The sequence below is a fragment of the Hyperoodon ampullatus genome (genome assembly GCF_949752795.1).
Source record: "Hyperoodon ampullatus genome assembly, chromosome: 3".
In the NCBI taxonomy this organism is placed as follows: Eukaryota; Metazoa; Chordata; class Mammalia; order Artiodactyla; family Ziphiidae; genus Hyperoodon; species Hyperoodon ampullatus.
In genome coordinates this window covers 93,388,206-93,411,818 of record NC_136916.1, presented here as the reverse complement: position 1 = coordinate 93,411,818, position 23,613 = coordinate 93,388,206, and the positions used below count along the sequence as shown (strand labels likewise).

Sequence of the window (23,613 nt, the reverse complement as noted above, 5' to 3'; positions counted from 1 at the left end):
AATTTTCATTAAACAGTTACATATAGGGCTAGTGACTGCCATAATGGTCAATACAGCTGTACTGTTCTGGGTGTGGACCCAGTTATCACCTGTAATTCCTTTCCAGATTTCATCTCTTTCTATCCTCACGTGTTTATTGCACAGGACCCTAGCCTGATGATTAGAACAGGTGAGGGACCTTTCTTGTTGGGCTGTTTCTGGCCTGCCCATGCCCTAAGGATGGATTGCAGTTTATCCTTGCCATGCAGCTGAGCATGTTTATATCTCCCAAGGGCTATTCTCTGCCCAGAAATGCCCTGTGTGGGTGTGGCATCAGGTTGGGGTTCCATCCAAGTTGTTTCAAGAATTGCTGACAATGGGCTTCCCTGGTGGCGCAGTGGTTGAGAGTCCGCCTGCCGATGCAGGGGACACGGGTTCGTGCCCCGTTCCGGGAGGATCCCACATGCCGCGGAGCAGCTGGGCCCATGAGCCATGGCCGCTGAGCCTGCGCGTCTGGAGCCCGTGCTCCGCAACCAGAGAGGCCACAACAGTGAGAGGCCCGCGTACCGAAGAAAAAAAAAAAAAAAGAATTGCTGACACTGCCGGGTACAGCTCTCTCCCCCACAGCCCAGGGTGTGGTCATCAATTTCCTTCTCCAGCGGAACTGGGAAAGGCAGTATCATTCCTCGTTGTGAGTGAAACATCCACTTTCTTATGCAACAGTGAGGAATGAAAAGGATACGACTGGTGTGATCTTTGGTTCAGATGAATTGAACCATTTCCCTCTTCCTTTTTGTGGGTAAATCCAAATCCTATCCACAGTTCTAGTTTTCAAGTTTTCAGTTACTGGATAATTCCAGATAGGAGCCCCAGTTGCAGGTGATCCTCAACCTCCATGTTTGGAAAAGGAGAGCTTTATTCCTACTATATCCTCTAGTTACCAATTTCAACAGGGGTCCCCAGCCCCTGGGCCGGTCCGTGGCCTGCTAGGAACCGGGCTGCACAGCAGGAGGTGAGCGGTGGGCGAGTGAGCGAAGCTTTATCTGCCGCTCCCCATCGCTCGCATTACCGCCTGAACTACCGCCACAGCCCCCCGCCCCAGTCTGTGGAAAAATTGTCTTCCATGAAACCGGTCCCTGGTGCTGAAGAGGTTGGGGACCACTGAATTACGAGATTTGACAGAGTCTCCTAGCAAAATATGTATCAGGATCATCCATAGTGCTTTGAAAAAGTAAAGATGCCTAACCATAATCTTGGAGATTCTAATTCATAAGACCTGGGCTGGGATCTGGGGATCTCATTTTTTAGGGAGCCCCAGAACTGGCTCATACACACCGCCAAGGGTAAGAGGATTCAAGGAAAACATAAACTTGACACAGAAGCAATCAGTTTTAATTTTTTAGCCATGTTTGTAAAAAAATTCACTTTTAGTACGTGGGTAACATCCAAGCCCCTTCCCATTATATCCAGTTGTATTACAAGTTCCTTTAGTTCTGTTACCAAAAGTTTTCATTGTTTCTTCAGGGAGGCTACCAAGTAAATTCTGATGTTCTCAAGGTATCTTGTCCTGGAAATGGTATCATTTCTCAGGATTTAAAAATAACTTGGCTGAACTAAAGGTGGAGAAGCCAAGTCTCTGCTACTTTTCCTAGTCTCTTGGGCACAGCTGTGGAGTCTTGGCACTGTGCCCATGCCCTAAAAATTTAAATATGGCAATATGAAAACCAAACCTTAAGAACCTGGTGGGAACATGGACTCAGCAATAAGAAGAGCAGACAACTGTACTCTAGTTAATAGCTGCTTTGTTCGTTCATAGCACACTGGGCAGAGGGTAAAGAGCCCTCTGTCATCTTCAGCTGCCCCTGTTCTTTTCCTCAAACTCCAGGATGAGACCTTTAATGTGGGACAATTTCTGATGCAGGTACTCACAGCGGCGCTTTTCTTCCCTGTAACCTGGGTACCGCTGCAGAGAAAAAGCATCCATGTGAAAAAAAAAAGTCAATTCTGCCTTTTTGCTACCATTCCCAGGCCTGGTCTTACCTTCCTGAACTTTTTATATTCCTGGACTATCTTTTCTTCCAGCATCTGAAACAGAAAATGTTAGCACCAAGTTTAACCTTAAGAAAAAAGCTCCAGTTCTCTTAGGGAGTGAAGGAACTTCCCTTCTCATTCTACCAAATTATACAGACTAATTTTTCCCTTAAAACTGGCTTGCTTGTCACGTTGGTTGTTGAACAAACAGGATTATGGGCAGTTAGCCAGGAGTTTACGGCCAGTAGAGCTCAGGGGCCAGCCTGGGCCCATCCAGCCCTTACCTTGTGTTCTGGAGTTCCTCGTTGGGTGCTCTTCATCTCTGCACCCAGCTCTCTGAACCTTTGGCTTGCAGCCCCAACACGGGCATGCAGGGTGCGGTATTCAGCATAATCTGTCTCAAAGTCCTGCTTGTAAGCATGGTGCTGTTCTGCACTGTGGATGGCCCTGTATTGCCTGCCAGGAGCAGAGTATTGTCACCTTCAATATCATTGCCCCCCAAAGCTTCCAGCTCCCAGGAAGTTTACCTTAATATCTCATATGCACAAGGCTTGATAAAATTGGAAATGGCAGGGGACTCACAGGAGGTAATCTGGTACCTCTTCAGGGCTTGGGGATTCAGAGTCTAGGAAGGAAGCAAGACATGAAGGTGATGATAGGCTTTTTTTCCCCCCACTATGGCAGTTTCACCCTCCTCCCATTAACTCACCTGCTTGAACTGAGGGACAGTGCACCAGCCTGGAGCTAATGTCTTCATATTTATCTTCTTGCTCCCAATCTTCTCCCTCCTGTAGCTCCAGACTAGGCAGCCCTTGTAGGGGACTTGGAGCTAGAGACAGAGATCTGAGCCTCTTTTCTTTTAGTTTTACAGTAGCTGCAGGTGCTGGACGTTTCTGTTGGAGAAAATATCTCTGTCACATGAACAGTAAGCCAGAAGCCTCCTATTCTGTCCTTCTCTTTAAAATTACTTCCATATAATGAGCTCTAGGAGCATGAAAATGATAAGGTCCCAATTTGTACATTTTAGCCTCATTGGACACAACTCTTTTTGAAAAAACCCTTGCTATTACAACTTACCTTGTCCACGTGTTTCTGGCTAGCAGAGGAAGGCAGTACCTGATCAGGCTCTCTGTTTGGAAGATGGGTCTGGTTCCTAGGATATTTGAAGAGGGAATGGGAGAGATGAAGCCAAGGGTAGGGCTAGATCCCTTTTTACAGCATTTAGGGTGGAGATTAGAGAAGACAATACCAGGGCTTCCCAGATTAGTCCCACCCTGCCCCCAAGTACCTCACTTCCCACTGTGCCATGTGTTCCCTCAAGGATGCTGGGAGTGACTGTCCTTGGCTGCTTGCCAGTGGATCTGACACCTGGCAGGGAAAGTGGCAGGGGCACTTGGTTCCCTAGGCTTCAGGCTTTGCCCCACCTTATCCCAACTCCCTGCAGTTTCTGGCCTTACCTCTTCTAGTGCCATCTGTGGCTGTGAAATTGTGTCTCCTGCAGAATAGTCTCCCATGTTCTGCCAGCTCTTGTGACCTCTGGCATCTTCAGTCAGGTTGTGTCCCTGAACTGAAGATGGGGCTGGGATAGAATCCATGGCTGCCCAAATAGTGAGGCACTCCCTGAGTGGACCCAGGCAGTGGAGGCGGTTAGGCCCAGATCTGGAAAGAGGTGGTTTAAAACAAAAAACAAACAAAAAACAGGAAGGTGGAGATCTTTGAAGCACCTCTGGATATCCCCTTCCCGGACTTTGCACAAATTCTTTCTTACCTGCTACCTATTCCCCTTACCTGCCTAAATGTTGGCACACAAGGTCCAAGCCACCACCAGGGCCCTCCTGGCCACACTGAGACACTATGAAGGAAAAGAGGCAGGACCAGCCAGGACCTGGGAGCCTCAAATACTGTGGGTGAAAGGAGACTGTAAGCTCTATGAAAGTCAGTTCCTCCTCCTACTATCAATGCCACTCCTCCCTGAGCCAGCCTAAGCCTGAAGATGGGTCCCACGGGGCTCATTAGCACACCAGGTGCAGCTGGGCCTGAGTTCCTCAGGAGGCTAAGACGGCACAGTCTCTTCAACCGCAGCCTCTTGGGACCACAACCCAGCAGCCCTTTGCCCCATTTGGGGTTCAATTCTCGAAACTTCCTCAGACCTTGACTGCCCTCAGCCTCCCGCCCTGATGGTACCTTCCTGGAGCCCATGTCTGTTCTCCCTGCACTCCACCTCCACACACCCCAGGCCCGCGCTTACCCCTCGGTTGCCTTGGAAAGCAATCACTGGCCGAACCTGGGGGGAAAGCACAGACTTGAGCTATGAGCAGGTGAAGCAGCGTCCCGGATCCGGCGTTGGGTGCCCGGGGTGGGGGTGGGGGGACCTGCCTCGCAGGCTTCACTTGGAAAGGTGGGGAGGCCGGAGACTGAGGATGCTGCTTCCCATCCCCAGGCCCCTTCGGCAGGGTCGCCGGCTGAGGCCCGACTTCCCGAGGGGTAGGGGATGGAGAGGATGGGGCCCGGGCGGGCCGTACCTGTTGCCGCTGACACTCGTGCAGCGCCCGCAGCACCGCGTCGTTGAGCCTGAGCAGCAGGAGGCTGGTCCGGGCAGCGGGGGTGAAGCAGAGCCGGAGCTTCCCACTCAGAAGCTCCTGGGGTCCCTCCATGGCTGCGAGGTTCAGAGGAAATAGGACGGGAGCCACAGACCAGGGCCACTACCACCTCCGCTGTGCAGGGCTAGGCTGGCACACCCGGTAGCCCAGGTAGGCCCCGCCCCCCGCCGGGACCCCACCCCAGGCCCCACCCACAGCCAGCCCCACCTCTGGGATTTCCCGCTCGCGTGGGCGGCGCTTCGCTCTCCCCCAGATGTTAGCACCTATCCCAGCGGTTTCTTCTTGGATTGGCATGCGCTTTTTGGGCTTTCGGAAGGTGCTCTCCCAGTTCCGGGGAGAAAGTCTGCAGCCAGCTTCAGACCTCTCACCAGAGTCCCCAGTCCTGCCTCAGTTTTTCCACCTAACCTGAACACTTAAAGAGTTCCGGTCTCTAAGTGAAGCTGAACCTGCAACCCCTCGAGGGTTTTAGACGCAGAAGGGCGGGAGACAGCGACAGCGACTGGTTGCTGGGCGGGCCCAGCCCATCACGCCAAGAGCCCCAAGGGACCGGAGGCTGGCGGACCCGAAGGGGGATTCCCGACGCCAACACCTGGCCTAGCGCTTTTGCTTTTTCCTGCCCGATGTACTGCGGCGAACCCGGAGCCGGTTTCTAACTACGAATGGAGAGAAAATCAGGCCCCGTTTTTGGCAGCAGTGAAGCTTGGCTGTCGCAAGCCGGAGCGCCCCCCATCGATGGGCAGAGATGGGGGCCGTGGTTGGTGGCAGGAAAGTTGCAGGGCAGAGGAGAGGGAGAACTCAGTCCCAGGTCTCCCTTCCTGGCCTATACACGTGAGATTGGTGGACACTGGTGTGAAAGGGAGCAGGCTCACTCCCTCAGGAGGACCAAGAGGTGCCATGAAGTTTCCAGACATTCTGGAGGTCCAGATCCTGGTGCAGTGAAACCCCAGGACCAATCTCCTGTCGGCCCTTGGTGTCTCCACCTGTCCCTGTTTGGGTATGTCTCCCAAGAGCCCTGGTGTTGTTCTCTTTCCTAGCTAGGATACCTCTGCTAAATCCCTGGACGGGCATAATCCCAGATGACCTTAATGCCCTTCACCTTAAATCAAATTATCTATACATTTGTCAAAACTCATCAAATTGCACACTTAAAATGTATCTATTTTAATGTCTGTAAATTATACCTCAATAAAGTTGATTTTTATTTTTTGGCCACACCCTGAGGCTTCTGAGATGTTAGTTCCCCCACCAGGGATTGAACCCAGGCCACAGCAATGAAAGCACCAAATCCTAACCACTGGACCTCCAAGGAACTCCCTAAATTTGACTTTTTAAAAATAATTTATTTATTTTATTTTTGGCTGCGTTGGGTCTTCGTTGGTGCACGTGGGCCTTCTCTAGTTGTGGAAAGTGTGGGCTACTCTTTGTTGCGGTGCGCATGCTTATTGCGGTGGCTTCTCTTGTTGTGGAGCACGGGCTCTAGGCTCATGGGCTTCAGTAGTTGTGGCACGCGGGCTTAGTTGCTCCGTGGCATGTGGGATCTTCCCGGACCAGGGCTCGAACCCGTGTCTCCTGCCTTGGCAGGTAGATTCTTAACCACTGCGCCACCAGGGAAGCCCCCCAAAATTTGACTTCTTAAAAAAAATTAATTAATTTTTGGCTGTGTTGGGTCTTCGTTGCTGCTCACAGGCTTTCTCTAGTTGCGGGGAGAGGGGGCTACTCTTCGTTGCTGTGCGCGGGCTTCTTATTGCAGTGGCTTCTTTTGTTGCAGAGCACAGGCTCTAGGCGCGCGGGCTTCAGCAGCTGCGGCAGGCAGGCTCAGCAGCTGTGGCTCGTGGGCTCCAGAGCGCAGGCTCAGCAGTTGTGGCACATGGGCCCGGTTGCTCCACAGCATGTGGGATCCTCCCGGACCAGGGCTCGAACCCTTGTCCCCTGCATTGGCAGGCGGATTCTTAACCACTGTGCCACCAGGGAAGCCCCACGGTTGGGTTTTTAATTTAGTATTTACTTGTCTTTATGGAAGTTATATATGTACATATAAGTTCCATACAAGACATAATGAAAAATATTTATCCCTTATTCCTTTCTGCTTTCTACTGCTTAAAGGAAGTTAAAGCTCTTTTAACTGTTTCTTCTGGCATTTATTGCTTTTTCTAAGTATCATGCCATTTCTGGCCTTTTAAGTGTCAGATATTAGCCATTGGTTTCTATCTTAAAAATGAGGATTTTAACTCTCCCATCCTCTCCATATATATGCATGTACTTTCTCTCTTCATCCTCCTAGTGTAGTAATGTTACTTTTTTTAGATCAATAATGAATGTTTACATTTTATGAGTGTGTAAATATTATTTACAAGCTGTGACACAGTGCACTGTTTACATTTCCTTTCTTGTATGTTTCCCCCTTGATATTAATAATTATTCCTTTTTTGGTTTGTTTACTTAGCATTGTATGTACTTAAAAAAATTAATTAATTAATTAATTTTATTTTTGCCTGCGTTGGGTCTTCTTTGCTGCGCGCGGGCTTTCTCTAGTTGCGGAGAGCGGGGTCTACTCTTCATCACAGTGCACGGGCTTCTCGTTGCAGTGGCTTCTCTTGTTGTGAAGCATGGGCTGTAGGCACGCGGGCTTCAGTAGTTGTGGCACATGGGCTCAGTAGTTGTGGCTTGCGGGCTCTAGAGCGCAGGCTCAGTAGTTGTGGCGCATGGGCTTAGTCACTCCACGGCATGTGGGATCTTCCTGAACCAGGGCTCGAACCCCTCTCCCCTGAATTGGCAGGCGGATTCTTAACCACTGCACCACCAGGGAAGCCCCTGTATGTACTTATTATCAATTAATTCTTTTTTATATCAATTAATTCTAATATGCTCCTCTAGAAGTGGAAATTTCCTCCTCATATATTCAAATATAATCAGTTATATTATCAATTTTATCAGTTATAAAACTTATCAGTTTTATAAGTTTCCATTTTTTTCCTTAGATATATACCTCCAGACCCTTTCATTCTCCTGTTCCACTCTGAAATAGTTGCTTCTCTAAGCCTGCTGCAAAGTTATCATCCTGGGGTCTCCCTTCAAACAGCCTAGGGATTTCCTTATCTCCTATATTGGATGCCCTTTTTTCCTGAATTCTACTACTTTTTTCCTTGATTTACCCCCTCATTTTGGTGTACATCTCCAATAGCTTCCTGGAAAGGGTGCATGGTAGATAAGTCCTTTGAGACTGTGTGTCTTTATTCTATTCTACTTAATTGATAGCTTGGCTGGGTAAAAAAAATTTGGTTGTTAGTTATTTTTCTTCAGATATTTGATGACATCACTCACTGTCTTTTGGACTCCAGTGTTGCTGCTGACAAGTCTGAAGTCATTTTGATTCTTCATCCTTTGTACGTGACCTATTTTGTATCTCAGAAACCTTTAGGATCTTCTCTTTGACTCCAGTGTTCTAGTACGTTGTGGCATTGATTTTTTCTTATTCTTTGTGCTGGGCACTCAGTGGGCCCCCTCTCATTCTGAAACTCATATAATACAGATGTTGGACCTCCTGAACTGATTGCCTAATTTTTAAATTTTTTCCTCTCCATCACTATCTTTTTGCCCAATTTTCTTGACTATTTCTTCAAGTTTTATCTTCCAATGCTCTTATCATATTTTTAATTTCCAAGAGCTCTTTATTGTTCTCTGAATGTTTGTTTTTTATAGCTCCCCTGTTTTTGTTCAATATCCTCTTCATTTCTAAGGTTACTAATTATAGTCCCCCTCCCACTTTCATTTCTGGAATTGTTTCTGATCCTCTAAGACCTTATTTTCTGTTTCTGTTTTGTTTTGGCCTATTTTTATGTTAAAAGTGTTTTCTCCAATGCTTGCTGATCCTCAGCTATCTACTCATCTCTACAAGCAAGGCACTAAAATCTGACTAGAAGCTTAATATGCATGGAGAGCGCTGGATGTACTTTAAGATAATCTTACTGGATCATTTCATTATGTGATCTCTGTAATTTCTCCAATTATTCAAGGCTTTTCCCATCTCAGGGCCTTGGCATATGCTATTTCTATTGTTTGTGTATTTCTTAAAATGTACTTGGCAGAAGTTACAGAAATCTGACTCAAGGCAGCTGACACAAAAAACAAATACGTATGGTGGTTCTCATAGCAGGAAGCTCAGTGAGAGAACAAATATTATAGTTGATGTATTCAGTGGCCCAAGAGCATCATCAAGGACCAAGTTTCCTCCTGCCACTCACTTTGCTTCAACCTAAGGCTTGTCCTTCAAGGTCATAGAAGGCAAAAGCAGTAAGGGTTATGTGAATTCTTATTCAAGTCAGTGGGAGAGAGCACTGTCTGTCTCCACAATGGAACAAAAATCCTTCCCTTTGGTCTGATAAGACCAATTTAGGTCATATGCTAACTTCTAAACCTATAACTGTCACAAGGTGAATATCATGCATGGTTTAGGCAATCCTGAGCCAGTAATGCTAAGAGTGATGAGTTTACTTTGATTGACTTAGCCATTCAGGACCACTTTTGGAATATAGGGAGGGAAAGAATTTCCTAAAACTGTATTGCTCTTCCTTGTTAAAGGAGGGATGTTAGAAATGTTTGGAATTCAGCTGCACTGCTGGAGCCTTCTTCTACTTTTCCTACAGGCCTCAGTTGAAAAGTCACCACAGGGTGGTCCAGTGGTTAGGACTCCATGCTATCACTGCCAAGGGCCTGGGTTTGATCCCTGGTCGGGGAACTAAGATCCCATAAGCTGTGTTGCGTGGCCAAAAAAAAAAAAGTCACCACAGAATTGGGTCTCTCCCATTATTCTTTGTCCTTGAACTTTTGTTTCTCTTTTAACACTTAACACAAGTTGTAACTTCATACTGTTTGGTTTGGCTACTTGTGAATTTTAAGTCTCCTCTACTGAAGTGTTAACTTCATGAGGTCAGAAACCATGTCAATTTTGTTCACCACTGTATACCCACTGCCTAGAAGTGTCTTGCACTTAATAGGTGTATACTTAATATTTGATGAAGAACCCAGAAATCAATAGTATCTTCCTCTCTAACTGAATATCCAAAATATATTTTGAAGCTGCACACTTTTGCCATTTCTGCTGCCACCATTTTGGTCCAAGTGGCTATCTTCTGTTCCCTGATGTAATGGACATCTTTTGTTTGATCTGTCTAGCATCCTCCTTTTCTGGGGAACAAACTCCCTTTCTTTGATAAACCTGTTCCTTCCCCATACTAGCCATATGGTTCTGGTGGGGGCTACTCTTATTATATCCTGCCCCACACCACCTCCTCACCACAAAGGTAGGCACCTAAACCATCAGAGCCCTGTCCTGGGGTTTTAAAAACTGAATTTAAAGGAAGAGACTCAGACCCCCTCTCTTGGACACACTGTGATATGTGAGGGCAGGGACCACTGGTGGCCATTTCCTACCATGTCAAGGGATCTGGATCTGAGAAAATAAAGCAAAGAGATGGGGAGGCATCCCCTGTCATTGGTTTTAGTCATTCACACCCCAGCCCATGCCCCAGTTTGGTTATGTAAGCCAACAAATTCCCCTTTTTGCCCCAGTTGGTCTGAACTGCATTTCAATTATCTGTTACCCAATTAGGCCTAGAATCCTGGATGTCTGTGACAGCCTCCTGACCGGTCTCCCCATTTCCATTTACCTGCTCTAATCCACTTTCCTTCCATGGAGTGATCTCTTCAAAATTTACATCTTGCTGCTGAAGAGCAGTGACTGGGTTAAACTCTCAGCCCCACCCTTTATTACCTGTGCTTCCTTGGGAAAGTTATTTAACCTGCCTGTGCCAAAGTTTCTAAATAGGTAGAAAGGGAATAATGACACCTCAAAAGGTCATTGTAAGGCCCAAATAAGAAAAGTAAACTTAATATACTTAATAAGTACCCACTCAATGTTAGCGAGTAGTGGTATTAGCAGTAGTGACTCAGATCATATCACTACCCTACCTTCTCCCTGACCTAGTTTCAAAGCATGCTCACTAGGCATTAGTGACTCGCCTACTACCTACCTATCCACTAACCTTGTGGCTCTTGATGGGATGGCCTGAGGGAGCAGGGCCTTAGGGCCTTCACACATTGTTTCCTCTCCTAAAATGTTGTCCCCGCCTCCCCCCCACCCCTTGCCCTGGCTAAATCCTCCTCCTTTTGCCTCAGCTCAGTTATCACTTGCTTTACTTCTCTGATCAAAGTTAGGGTCTACAGATATACTCCCTTCACAGAACCAGAAGTAGTATGATTTCTTACCAGGAGAGGTAGAAAAATTGTTCACAGATGGTCTTTATTCAGATTAAACTGACATCTATTTTGATGGATAGGTGCTTATGCTGTGTGCCCTGTTAACTCTTTTGAATATCATCCTTGTGTAAAATCAGTTCATTTCTTTCAAAGCAATTATCACAATTGATTTGCATATATATATACACACACACACAGAGAAATACCTATATATGTATTATATATATAGAGAGAGCTGTTTCTTCTTCTCTACACTATATGTTCCGTGAGTATGGAGATATACATGTTTTGTTCATCACTGTATACCTAATGACTAATACAGTTAGTTGGTACATCGTTGGTGCATAACACAATGAATATTTGTTGAAAGAATGAGTGATTTCTTTGGCAATTCCTGGAAACGTTAGACTGGAGGGAGGTGTGGCAACCAGCCTAGGTTCTGTTAGGATTGGAAATAGACTCTTGAGCATGGGGGTAGAGTGGGGTGAGTTAATAAGAAGAGACTTGTTACAGGGTTGTTCCACTCTCTCACCCACCTGAGCAGCTGGAGTTGATAAAGAGGTAGCAGGTGCCAAAAGAGAACTTGCTTCCTCATCCTGCACTACTTCACTCATCCCTGGTTAGCTCAGTTTTCTCCATGGGGCTGGTTCTGTAGTCTCTCTATATGCAAGGGGACCCATTGGAACCTGGGGGCTAGGAAGCCAGATAGTCCAAACTCTTTTTGTGAACTGTGGTCAGTCTGTTGCTATAAGTCTGCAGATGCTGTCCCCACCCTTGAAGTCCAGTTTCCTCATCTTCTCACTTTATATGTGGGGTCCCTAAATCCTGCCTCACCTCCTTCTCTCAGAGCCTTGGGTCCCTAACTCTCAACCTCGTGCTAAGTTAAAGTGGAGGTATTTTCTCTGCCCTCTGGCTGTTGGCCAGTGGCCACAGTTCTTCACCACATGGGCCTCTCCTCCTGACATGACAGCTGGCTGTCCCTGAGCCACTGATCCAAGAGAGAAAGGAAAGCACAAGCTGCAATGTCTTTTAGCGTCAGAAGCGATATACCATCACTTCTGCCATATTCTATTGGTCACATAGACCAACCCAGATTTAGTGTGGGAGAGGATTACACAAGGATGTGAACACCAGAAGGGAGGGATCATTAGGGGCCATTTCAGAGACTGGTTAATACTCAGGAGTTAGAGGAATTTGGAGAATGAAGAGGAGGTTTTAGGACTTGCCAAAGGGAGATGCAGAGGACGTTAACCAAGTGCCTATTATGGGCCAAGTCCTTTATATTAATTATCTATATTAATCTTTTCCACAACACTAAGAGGTAGATATTATTCCCATTTTTCATATAAAGGAATTGAAGCATGGAAAAAATGATTGTCCAAAATCAAATCCAGTAAGTAGCAGAGTCAGAATTTGCACATTGTTATGTGTGCCACCAGTGTTGATCTATTACATTTGGTATGTACCAAAGGGTGGGATATATGCTACTGGTGATATAAGAAGTAAATTTAATAGTACAGAGACATAGCAGTAAGTAACACTGAAAGTATAAAAATTAAATGCTTTTCAATATTCTGATGATGGCAAGAAAAAGCTTCAGTTTGGGAGACTTATGCCTTATTACCTCTATATCACTTGTTAATTTCTCTGAGAAAGAGAGGGCAGGCCCCAGTTTCAGTAGCTTTGACGTTGATGTTATTTTGGTAGAATTTAATAATACATTTCCTTTTCATTGTATTTCTTTTTATAGTTACTTTCGGTTTGTGGGCAGGTGATACTGATTTTAAATTTACTAAAGGAATATGAAGTTTGGGTTATATCCTTCATTTGAAACTGATACAGGGAGTTCCCTGGTGGTTTAGTGGTTAGGATTTAGTGTTTTCACTGCGGAGGCCCAGGTTCAATCCGTGGTGGGGGAACTGAGATCCCCACAAGCCACACAGCGCAGCCAAAACAAAACAAACCAAACCAACCCTGGTAAAAAATTTTAAAGTAATAAATAGTAGTAGTTCAAGTGATACCTGGGCATGGCAAAAATTGTGAGGATTGTACTGAATGAGGTTTATTGTCTTCCCTCAGCTCTATGTTGAGAAAGAAGCCAGTCTGAAGTGCCAGCCTCAGCTTGGTTCTGCTGTGGGCACTAGCTGGAGAGAATCGGAAGTTAAAATTTACAACCAGTCCTTTCCTGTGAGATTTCCTAAGCATTTCTCCTTTGTCCCATGAATTCCTTGGGACTGGTGGGGAGTCTTGTACACAGATTAGTGAAACTGGGAATGAGAGCGATTTTAGTGGGAAATCTAAGCTTCCCGCCCTATTCAACTGCGAATTATAAACCAGGTGTGGTTGGTGGTGATGGTGGAGATAGTACAGTACAGTGGGGAAATGCCAGAGGGAGAAATGGACATAGTATGTGGATTTTCCAATCTCTTAGTCCCTGATCCAACTCCATAGTCTGTGATTTTGGGGTCCTCCAATACTTCCAAGCTACATATTTGAAGCGTCTATGGGGATATGAACAGGACCAAAGTTTTAGGACATATGGGATGTGGATGCGAATTTCTATACTGGAGGAGTTTAGGATGGGGGAACAATGTGGTTAGAAAGGGGTTTCTGAAGTTGCGTTTGTACACGATTTTACATAGTATGCAAACTCAAGTGTCTAAACAGGTGGTTGATTGGGGGGGATCCTAGGTAACAACGGCAAGTTTAGTCCCAGAGTCTTGGTAACAGCACCGGCCGGACCATTTCAGCCCCCACGAACCCCCAGCCCTCTGTTTCCCCTACGTTCCCTCAGAGTGAGTCTGTCCGTGTCCCAAACAGTCCCCGCATGAGGGCACTCTGCCAGGTCACTTGCCCAAGCCCGCGAGAGAACCACGTATCCACCCGGAACGCCCCCCCACACACACTCTGCCCACGTGACCTGGCCTACTTTCTCCCCTCCCGACCTAACGACTTGTTCGGAAAGCCCCGCCCCACGCAGCGCGTTCTGCCTGCGAACCTCCGCCCCTTAGCCGCCCGAGCTCCAGCGTGGCTCGCGGCCCCCACGTGCTTCTTCCTGTCCAATGGGAATCGGCTCCACGGCGCGAAGGGGCGGGGAGGAAAAGACAACTTCGTTACGCTTCGAGAAAGGGGCGGGGCCTGCAACGTCGTACTGAACGAGGGGACGCAACGGAGGCAGGCCGGAGCTGCTGCCGTCGCCATGACCCGTGAGCACTGAGACCCCCTCCTCTTGCCCTTTTCTCCTTTTCCATCCTAAACATGACTGCCGGACCTCGGCATTGACCTCGTTTTGGCTTCCCCAACGAGACCTTTCTCTAGGAGCGCTGTTTAGCGACCCTCACACTTGGAGCCCGGAAGTCGACCCTTTGCCCACCGAGACACTTCTTGAGAACCTCCCCACCTCGTCAGGCAAAGGCCCTCCCCGACGCTCTGCGGTGTGGGAAGAAGCCCTGCGCCCCTGTGATAGACCCAGATCCCCCATTCCAGATCCCTGCCCATCCCCCACAGAGACCCAGACTGTCTAAACATACCGCCACCCGCTGTCTGGGCCCCCATGCTGCCCCGAAATTCGAAGCACGCTTCTAGCAGGCTCCTCAGGATCGTCCTCCGTCCACTCCCCACTTTGACCTGCCCCGTGGCAGCTACCCCCTCCGCCCAATCTGCAGCCTAGGCCCCGAAAAGGGCCGGTGTCGGCGCCCCGGGAATGAAGTGTTGGACCCTACGAGTGTCCGGTGAGGGGAGAGGGTCGCCGGTGTGTGGCCAGAAAGGCCCTCGCGTCTCACCTTTTATCTTCTTTCTCTAGGCGGTAACCAGCGCGAGCTCGCCCGCCAGAAGAATATGAAAAAGCAGAGCGACTCGGTTAAGGGAAAGCGCCGAGATGACGGGCTTTCTGCTGCCGCCCGCAAGCAGAGGTAGCCCCAGGGAGGGGAGGGGAGGGGAGGGGTGGGGTGAGACCTGGCTTTAGACCAAGGGTTGTACCTGGAAAGAGAGTTAGCTCAGAGCTTACATCTAGACGAGTCGTGAGAGGCAGAGTGCATTGTTTCCTCTAGGGTTTTATTCCTCTCACCCTTTAAATTGTTAGCTCACAGCCTTATAGGAAGGGACTGGGGCGGGTGCTGCCCTCGGTCTGATTTCTGAGTGCCCCCGGGTCTGACATTAAGGGCAAGGGCAGGGAGCTTCACATTTCAAACGCAGTGGTGATTATGACAGCCCAGTACTTTTGGCCCTCCTTGCTGTTCATTTGTCCTCCCTTCTCCCAGCCTTCTCACTGGTGTTGCTGGGTGTGGTACTCAGCACAGAATAGCCTTGGGCCTGTGTGGCCAGACTTCTGACCCCTCGGGCAATAGCCAAATAGAGACTGATTGCCTTTTGAGCCTCAGCTCTCTTCCTCTTGTTCTCCTAGGGTGGGAATACAGCAGCTACATGCTGAATTTTGTCCCATCCACTTCCATCTTATCCTTTGTGCCCTTCATCCCCCTGCATCTTGTCCCTTTTGCCCTCTGGTACCTCCCAGTGCCCCATCATCTCTACCCCCAGGGACTCGGAGATCATGCAGCAGAAGCAGAAAAAGGCAAACGAGAAGAAGGAGGAACCCAAGTAGCTTTGTGGCTTCGTGTCCAACCCTCTTGCCCTTCGCCTGTGTGCCTGGAGCCAGTCCTACCACGCTCGCGTTTTCTCCTGTAGTGCTCACAGGTCCCAGCACCGATGGCATTCCCTTTGCCCTGAGTCTGCAGCGAGCCCCTTTTGTGCTTCCTTCCCCTCAGGTAGCCTCTCTCCCCCTGGGCCACTCCTGGGGGTGAGGGGGTTACCCCTTCCCAGTGTTTTTTATTCCTGTGGGGCTCACCCCAAAGTATTAAAAGTAGCTTTGTAATTCCTTGAGCGCCTGGTTTGACTGGGGATTTGGGGGGATGGGGGTGGAGGAATGGCTGTCCTTTCCCACCAAGAGGGGAGAGAACTTCAGACTCTAAAAGGATGTGGATATGTAGACTAAGTGAAACATCACAGGAAAAAATTCTTTTTTGTACTGCAACAAACAGGTATTCTGGGTATGTGGTAGAGAAATCCTCTAAGAGCCTTAGGGACTTCTTTTCTGTGATTTTTTTTGTCCCCCACTCAGACCCTGAACATCATCCTACGGATGGAGTTGAGGTCCTAAGAAGGAAGGCTGCAAGACCTAAATTTATGTCCCTCTTCCTCATTCTTCCTCAGTTTGTTTGCCTGCTTGGACGTTGGCCCAGATCCTGCTGCTCACTGACTTCCCATGGTTAGCTGCTCTCAAGTGTTCACATTCTCTTCTGTTCTGTCATTCCTCATGTGAGGGTGGTTTTTGTCGTCCCATTTCCTTTGACCTCAACATCAGGATTAAAACCTAGGGTAGTCTCTGTGCTCCTTTCTTCCTGTGTCCTGGTTTGTTCTAGGGTTCTGGGCTTCTTAAATCCCTGTACCCAGGGCTGAATTCCTTATTTTCCTTTTTATCTCCAAGGGCAGAGCCAAGTAAGTCTTCAGTCCCTGTTGGTCTTTCCCTGCCCCCATCTCCACCATGAGAGCCAGGAAGGAGCTGATGCCGCACTGTCTGCTGGTTCCTGAGCTGCTGACTTGGGAGTCAGGCTCTTGAGCTGGGGTGAAGACGTAACGGTAGCTCCAGCGTGTCAGATGCTCTGCCCAGAGCATTAGGGTGTGTATGGCCACTTTTTTCAAGTCAGACATACTACTGACTTTAGCCTAAAGGGAGGTAACTACCCATTATGTCCTTGAGGTATTTGTTGGGCTGGACAGCTCCTGTGAGTCAAGACTAGGGGTACAATTTGAAGGGAACCCCAGTTTGTTAAAAGTACCTAGACTGGATATTTGTTATCTGGTAATACTGATGCCATGACAGTGTCACTTGAAGATAAGAGGAGGCTGGGGGTCCTGGGGTTGGGGACCAACAGAATGGTGCCAGTAGCAGCCCCAGATAGAGGAGTACACAGGCCTAGCATGAGGCAACCTTGACCCAGAAGGTAGTCCAGCTACCCGTGGTGAAAGTCTTCCAGTTCCGCTCCCTCATAGCTGTGGAACCAAAGTCTCTGGTTAGAGAATCTACAGGGCCATGACTTTTAGATCTGTCCTACCACCCCACCGAAGAGTATGGTATACGGTAGACCCATGTGTGTGTCCTGAGAACTCGGGACTGGCCTTGAATTGCTCTTTCCCTAAAACAACTAGGTTTTCAGAAGAGTGTCCCAGGCCCGCCTCCATCCTACCTGAACCAGTTGGTGAGGGTAACCATGACATAGAGAGATGCAAGGAAGAAGACGAAGTGGAAGGCAGAATAGCTATAGGAAAGCTGCTGGGCTTGCACTGGAGGAGCTGGAGCGGTCTCTTGGTTAGCTGGCCTGGCAGCCCCACCTCTTTGCCCTGGAGAGAGGAAAGGACTGCTGGCAGCAGTGCTGCTGAAACACCTCTTCCCTCCTCCCCCATCTTCTTTTGTGAAGGCACTTGAGGGCTCTTTGGCACTCTGCAGAAATCTGCACTTACGGATCCTCACTTGACACTCACCTTCCTCTGGCTCCACTGTTTCAGGGCAGCAGAAACAGTGTGAGGCCTTTTGTAAAACAAAAGGCAGCATGTTTTGGAATGACTTTAAAAAGAATGTCTGGGTAACAGTACAGGAAACTCCTCTTTGAAAAGATTGGTGTGGTGTAAAAAGTGGAGGCACACCTGGGTTCAAATTCTAGCTTCAGTATATAACTGGCTATGGGAACTTTGGTAAGATGTTTAACCTTCTGTGCCTCAATTTCTCCATTTGTAAAATGGAGCAAATACCTACCTCACAGGGTTGTTGTGAGGATTAAATTAAATGAGATTATGTATGTAAAGTATCTAGCACAGTGCCTAGCACATTGTGGGTACTCAATAAAAGGTAATAGCAGCTAGAATCTGAGCAATCTGGGTAGAGGTTGATAGGATGTGTGTGTGTCTGTGACTGTGTGTGAGGGGGGAGGGGTATTGGGGATATTGTGCTCTCCATCCTCACCTGGATCTCACAGCTGTAAACCTTGACAGTCCACAAGGGCCCAAATACCTCAGCAAGGTAGGAAGCCTCATTGCTGAGAAGGAAGAGATGGTTCTCAAGCTGGTCCAGTCAGATAGCAGGAGGATTGCCTGAGGACATTTACTGCTAGCTGGTTGGTCCATATTAGTAACTCTCAGGAGGGTACTGTGCTCCTGGAGCCCTTTTCCACCAAAGATTTAGAAATCTTTTCATGTGAGGGCCCTGAAGTCTTTATACATTTAAAAATTCTCAAGTCATTTCCCCTACCCCCTTCATCTCATACAGATCATCTGACAAGTGCTATTCTTAGAAGTTGTTTTTGTTCATGGGGAGCTTTCCTCTTATCTTGCTCTAAAGTTTAAATAAACCGTGGTCCCAGACAGTCTCCTGACCGTCGTTCCCTGTCCTTCTGAGCATCCTCCCGTCTCTCATACCTTTCCCTTGACACCTTCATGCACCAAGCAAAAAGCACACAAGCATACATGATGCCAGCACTCAACACTGCCAGAGAAGTATCTGGTGTTTGGGGTTCCATTTTACTCAGGCCAGGCAGGCACAGAGTGATTCTGTCCTTAAAGGATTACTGAGAAGGGGCAACAGAAGAGAAAGGTGGTAAGAACAAAGAGGTATCTGGCAGGAGCAAAAAAGGTTTTAGCATGGGGAAATCCTGTCCTGTCCTTACCACTCTCTGCAGGACGGCTGGATAGCGCAGAGAATGTCAGGTACATGATATAGCAGCTGTTGACAGAGGCTTGTAGAAGGCCAGAGTGGAGCTGCTCTGGGGAGAATGGGAATCCTTGCTTTAGCCTACAGGGTAGTAATTTCCTTTACTTCTACCCTCACTTGTACTTCTGTTCCCCCACCCTTTGGGGGAAGCAGAGAATTGACTGAGGTAGGGAGGCTAATGAAATTACTATACGAAAGGTCCCCCAAATCTGGAATGTTGCAAGGCATGTATCCACTGAGGTGGATGCAGGGAGTGATGGAGAGGAGACCACAGCAACAAAGATGCAGACTAAGCAGCATCTTGTTGAGCAGGCAGCCATCTGGGGGTGTGTAGTAGTGGAGCAGGAGCACAGCTGCTACACCTGCCATGCTGTAGAACCCTAGGGTGGTCAGCAGCACAGCTAGGAACAAGCGGCAGTCGTGGGCTGCACCTGTTTGCCTAGGGCTGGGAGGTGGGCGATGGCTTGGCGCTCCAACTCTTCTTTTTACCCATTATCAACTATTCCCCCTCTTCCAGAAGACTGGTGAGACTTACCCATCCCACCTGGCCCACAGTCATTTCACATTCCTGAGCTTTTCGATACTGCTTAGTGGGAAGCTCTAGGACCATCAACCTGTCATGTCCTTTGCCCAACCCAACTGGGTCTAGTAATGTCAGACTTCCCAGGAAGCCTTTAGGGTTATGCCCTCCTTACCAGTTCTTGTTCCAGGAACGAGCAAAGGCTGTAAAAAGCACCAACTGCAGCAGGATGAATGTGAAGCCTCTATAGATGCCAATGTAAAGCCAGGCTGCACGTGAGGCATCAGTGGGAAGATGTAGCTGATCATATCATTACTCCTGGTCCTCTTCCTACCCTCTTTTTTTCTTAGAAAATCTTTTAGCTGACTTCTGCTGATCAGGATGAGATGGAAGGTACCTGGGAAGAGATGCTCATCAGGCATGCAGAAGGCCACAGCACAGAGACCTAGCAGGAACAGAAGCTTGAGGAGCCAGAAGCTGGTTAAGAGGGAAAGAGAAAACCAGACTCAGAAGAAAAGGCAAAGGAGAGTGAACAGTGCCAATGGAGGAAGGCAAAGGAGAAAGCAGAACTATAGGAAGGGAGAGAAGAGACAACTAAGTATAGGAAGGGAGGAACCAGTCCCATGTGAGAGGGGCTGGAGATGGGCCCATCACAGCCCATTCCAAATTCTGACTTTCAGATACCTAAATAAAAACATCCGGACAATGTTTTAGAGTTGACAAAAGATTTGCATATAGTAACCCCACTGTGATCTCCATTTCAGAAACTAGAATGTCAAAGAGGATAAGTTTGTGGCTTGTAGTCACACAGCAAGTATAGTGGAAGCAGGGACTTAAACCTGTTTTCTGTCTTTTTACAGTGCTATTACTTCATCTTGGAATTTCCTTTACTCAGCTTGTGTCTACTTCCCTCCTCATCCCCTCCCCACCCAAAGAATACACACACACCTCTTATGCAGCTGTGCTCTCAGGCTGGTGGGGGAGTGGAGGTCGACCAACAGCACAGCCTGCAGCAGGTGAAAGGTGGCAGTTCCTGCACATACTCGGTATACAGCCCCCGAGCCGCTGAGCACTGGGCAGTGAGAGTGGCCAAAGAGATGGGCACACAGCCCTGAGGGCATCTGGATCTGGAGGGAAGGTACATGTGAGAAATGGCTGGACAAGTCATCATGCATAGAGAAGTACCTTCTTCTTATGGGTATGTCCACTCATTTGTCCCCTTCCCCCAACCTGAATCTTTTGTTTATCTCAGGGTTTCTCCTTTTATCCTGTCCTGCTGCACCCCAACCTCCTCCCACTTACCCCATGTGCCTTGCCCCAGACTCTTTCTACTACCATCCTTGACAGCAGGAGGCAGCAGACTGCTGAGGTCGCCACATGGAGGAGGATGTAGAACAGGCGGCTACAAGGAGACTCCGTGAGAGGGGGCCACCTAGAATGGCAGCAGCAGGTACAGGGAGCAGGCCCACAGCAGAGCACCTGAGGGTAGAGCAGATGCAGGGCAGCAAAGTGGAGATTTGCTGAGGAAAGGCTTACATTAATGCACATGTGAGGTTAACCCAAGAGGCTGAATTCCAAAATTTCCCCCTCCCTTCTCTTCTCTCCTTTCACTCAGGAATTCTCAGACTGTCTGGTTCCAAGCTATTTAGGATTGCCTTCCACTGACATCAAGTAGAGCTTTCATCATAAGAGCTTAACTGCAGGCTTGAGCAGAACTTTCTAAAAGCCTAAGTCACATCTGGCCTCTAATCTTTCCCAGGATCTAAACATCCCGTACCGGGTATATGGGAGGAGATTTAATGATCAGTAGGCTTAGAGGCAAAGAAGCAGAAGGGCCTCACAAGTGAAAGGAAGGCCTATCATCTTTATCAGCTCCCATGGGTTTTCCTCCCTGGCTTCAGCCACCATTCCCTTCCACTTTTTCAGACAGCGCTTGCTCCCAGGGAGCTCTCTGCCCAAGTACCCTCTCACCTGATAGAAGGGAAGACTCACTGTGACACTGCTGACTCCACTGCGTTGCTGTGCCAGGCGGAGGGAGGTGCTGGGGCTTGTGACCGCCTTTGCACCCACCATCCTTATCCCAGGGATTAGGCCCAGGTCCACCAGATGGAAGGCAGATGAGAAAGTAGTAGCTTTCTTTTGTCCTCAGCTCATTTGACTCCTGCTGTGCCGGGGCTGGTCGCCCAGTTTAAGGCAGAATGGGGAGGGACATCAGGAAAAGAACACCGACCTTCAGGATGTGGTAAATGCAAATGTCCCTGTGAAACTACTTTCTCCCCAGGGCCCTTGGGCCACTCAGTCTGTTCTCCCCAGATTAGGGAGCAGTTTGCATATCTGGTTTGTAGATTAGCATTCTTAATTGGTTTAGGATTAGACGTCATCCATCTTGAACAGAATTCCTTGGGGTGTGTGGGCTGGACCTAGGTGAAGAGGAGGGAAGGATGGGAAGGCCTGGAGTGGTGACGGGTTAGGTCTGGGACACGGCCTGGCAGAAAGCAACACTAGAAGCCCGAAAGGAAGTCTGAGAGGCGTACTGTTTTCCTCGCTGAAGCTTCTAGAACCAGAGCACCAAAGGAGGTGTGGCCCAGGGCCGGTCCCGCCTCCTCCTCTCCCGGCGGAAGTTGCGAGGCAGTTACCGGAAGTCTTCCTGAGGCGGGGCCGGGCTTTTGGGGCGGCGAGGTGGGACCGACATGGCGACCGAGGGGGACGTGGAGCTAGAGTTGGAGACTGAGACCAGCGGCCCGGAGCGGCCTCCAGAGAAGCCACGGAAACATGACAGTGGGGCGGCGGACCTGGAGCGAGTCACCGACTATGCCGAAGAGAAGGAGATCCAGAGTTCCAATCTGGAGACGGTGAGGTTGGCCGGGAGCCTGTCTGGGAGGGATGAGAGCAGAAGGGGCTTGGGAGGCTGAAACTGGAAGCCCAGCTCCAGGACGGGTCTCCATCTCCATGGTGGGAGGAGGCAAGAGGGAAACTGAACCGTCATTGGAGCCCGCCGCTTGCGAAAAGGAACTTGATGGAGATTGGGTTTAAAATGGGTCTCAGGTGCACAGAGTTGAATTAAACGTAGGTCCCGGTTCCTGGTAGGCTCGCCATCGTGAATACACACCTCCCCCGCTTGTTACTGGTATTTTAGATTATTAGGAATTGTGGGTAGCAGAGCAGTAACTAGATCTTTCTTTCCCGTAGGCCATGTCCGTGATTGGGGATAGACGGTCCCGGGAGCAGAAAGCCAAACAGGAGCGGTAAGTCGTTTTTTACCTACGGGCCCCTCTCATTCCCCCAGACAAAAAAAGCCATCGTTAGGCCTTTGTACCTTGTACTTTTCTTCAACTCTATCACCCATTTCTGCAGATCTAAGATTTACAACTTTACTCTTGTTGGTGGAAGGAAAGGCCCCCTGGCAACACCTGCTGCCTGCTGTAAATATTCCAGGGGATGGGATGGGATGTTAGGTGAGAGGGTGGGAGTCGTTTTGTATTTTCAGTCAACAGTGTTTATCAAGAGTCATTTATTTGTAAGGCACAGCTGGAAAAAATCCTTTCTGGGAGTTTATGGTGGAGGTAAAGAATGAGGACTAAGTACATGAATATTTGCAGGGAGAAGGAACTGGCAAAAGTCACCATCAAGAAGGAAGATCTGGAGCTGATAGTGAGTAGTAATGTCTAACTAGTGTATGGGTGGGGGAGGTTTCTTTGTTTAATTTGGGTTGTTTCCTGAAACAAGTAGAGTCCTCATGTTTTGCTGGCACATTAATGCCCGGGAGGAGACTTAGGTAAAATCATTGATCCTTTTCCTGCAGATGACAGAGATGGAGATCTCGCGAGCAGCAGCAGAACGGAGCTTGAGGGAACACATGGGCAACGTGGTAGAGGCTCTTATTGCCCTAACCAACTGATTTGTATTTTCTCAGACCTACCCACTGGATTAACTTATTTCAATAAAGATGTCGTTTTTTTTTTTTTTTCAAGTTGCAGTTTTATCATTTTGGATCAAGTGCAATGTATATCATATTGTATTTTATTGTGGGAAATTTACATGTTGGAGTATAACCCTTAATGAACCTATGTGAAGGATCAGTGTAGAAGAGTACCTCATGTTCAGATGCTGATGCTATGTGGCAGATCAGGCTCATTCATATGACTAGTTCTCAACAGCATTCAAGGTACACTTAGAGTCTCAGCAAAGTGTACTGTACTCTATGGCATGTGTCTCTAGGGTAGCTTATGAACAGCTGAAAGGCCAGTACCTGCCTAGGAGCCACTGTATATAATTTTAAGTTCCCAATCCAGTTCATAAGCCACTGTGAGTTAGAATTTAGGTACTGAGGTGGGAACATGGTAACTACAATAGAAGTTATCAAAGGTTATGTCTTATATAGAATTAATTTATGAAATATTTTAATATTTTCTGAACCACAACACTTACACCTTGGATTCTATTTTCTAACCTGGAGAGAAAGCAATTTT

The 23,613-nt window shown here is 48.2% G+C and overlaps 4 protein-coding genes across 6 annotated transcripts; 2 read left to right on the top strand and 2 right to left on the bottom strand.

The window, feature by feature from the left end:
• Positions 1-1,349: 1,349 nt before the first annotated feature.
• ELL3 (elongation factor for RNA polymerase II 3) lies at positions 1,350-4,664 on the bottom strand (the record flags this gene model as incomplete). Its single annotated transcript, XM_079701031.1, has 11 exons — positions 1,350-1,942; positions 2,020-2,064; positions 2,295-2,466; positions 2,593-2,635; positions 2,720-2,903; positions 3,088-3,163; positions 3,299-3,378; positions 3,468-3,669; positions 3,799-3,911; positions 4,259-4,294; positions 4,533-4,664. The coding sequence occupies 11 exons, from the start codon at positions 4,662-4,664 to the stop codon at positions 1,832-1,834; spliced, it is 1,194 nt and encodes a 397-aa protein (XP_079557157.1). The 3' UTR covers positions 1,350-1,831.
• A 9,360-nt stretch (positions 4,665-14,024) lies between these two features.
• SERF2 (small EDRK-rich factor 2) lies at positions 14,025-16,250 on the top strand. Of its 3 annotated transcripts, none has more exons than XM_079700304.1 (4): positions 14,025-14,071; positions 14,668-14,776; positions 15,402-15,628; positions 16,074-16,250. In XM_079700304.1, the coding sequence occupies exons 1-3, from the start codon at positions 14,065-14,067 to the stop codon at positions 15,463-15,465; spliced, it is 180 nt and encodes a 59-aa protein (XP_079556430.1). In that variant the 5' UTR covers positions 14,025-14,064; the 3' UTR covers positions 15,466-15,628; positions 16,074-16,250. The 3 variants fall into 3 exon arrangements, with proteins under 3 accessions (XP_079556430.1, XP_079556429.1, XP_079556428.1); XM_079700303.1 differs by having other exon boundaries at positions 15,982-16,250; XM_079700302.1 differs by lacking the exon at positions 16,074-16,250 and having other exon boundaries at positions 15,379-15,739.
• A 439-nt stretch (positions 16,251-16,689) lies between these two features.
• SERINC4 (serine incorporator 4) lies at positions 16,690-21,217 on the bottom strand (the record flags this gene model as incomplete). The annotated part of the gene is given in 16 exon segments (XM_079699125.1): positions 16,690-16,836; positions 16,840-16,894; positions 16,896-16,913; positions 17,108-17,261; positions 17,403-17,484; positions 17,881-17,953; positions 18,357-18,458; positions 18,460-18,470; positions 18,474-18,481; positions 18,581-18,676; positions 18,861-19,063; positions 19,320-19,413; positions 19,542-19,621; positions 20,093-20,271; positions 20,447-20,623; positions 21,116-21,217. Coding segments are annotated over 16 exon segments (1,581 nt in total).
• A 74-nt stretch (positions 21,218-21,291) lies between these two features.
• Positions 21,292-23,114, top strand: HYPK (huntingtin interacting protein K). The gene is made up of 5 exons (XM_079700891.1): positions 21,292-21,386; positions 21,696-21,996; positions 22,334-22,389; positions 22,744-22,795; positions 22,947-23,114. Exons 2-5 carry the CDS (start codon positions 21,835-21,837, stop codon positions 23,040-23,042), a joined length of 366 nt encoding a protein of 121 aa, XP_079557017.1. The 5' UTR covers positions 21,292-21,386; positions 21,696-21,834; the 3' UTR covers positions 23,043-23,114.
• Positions 23,115-23,613: the final 499 nt, after the last annotated feature.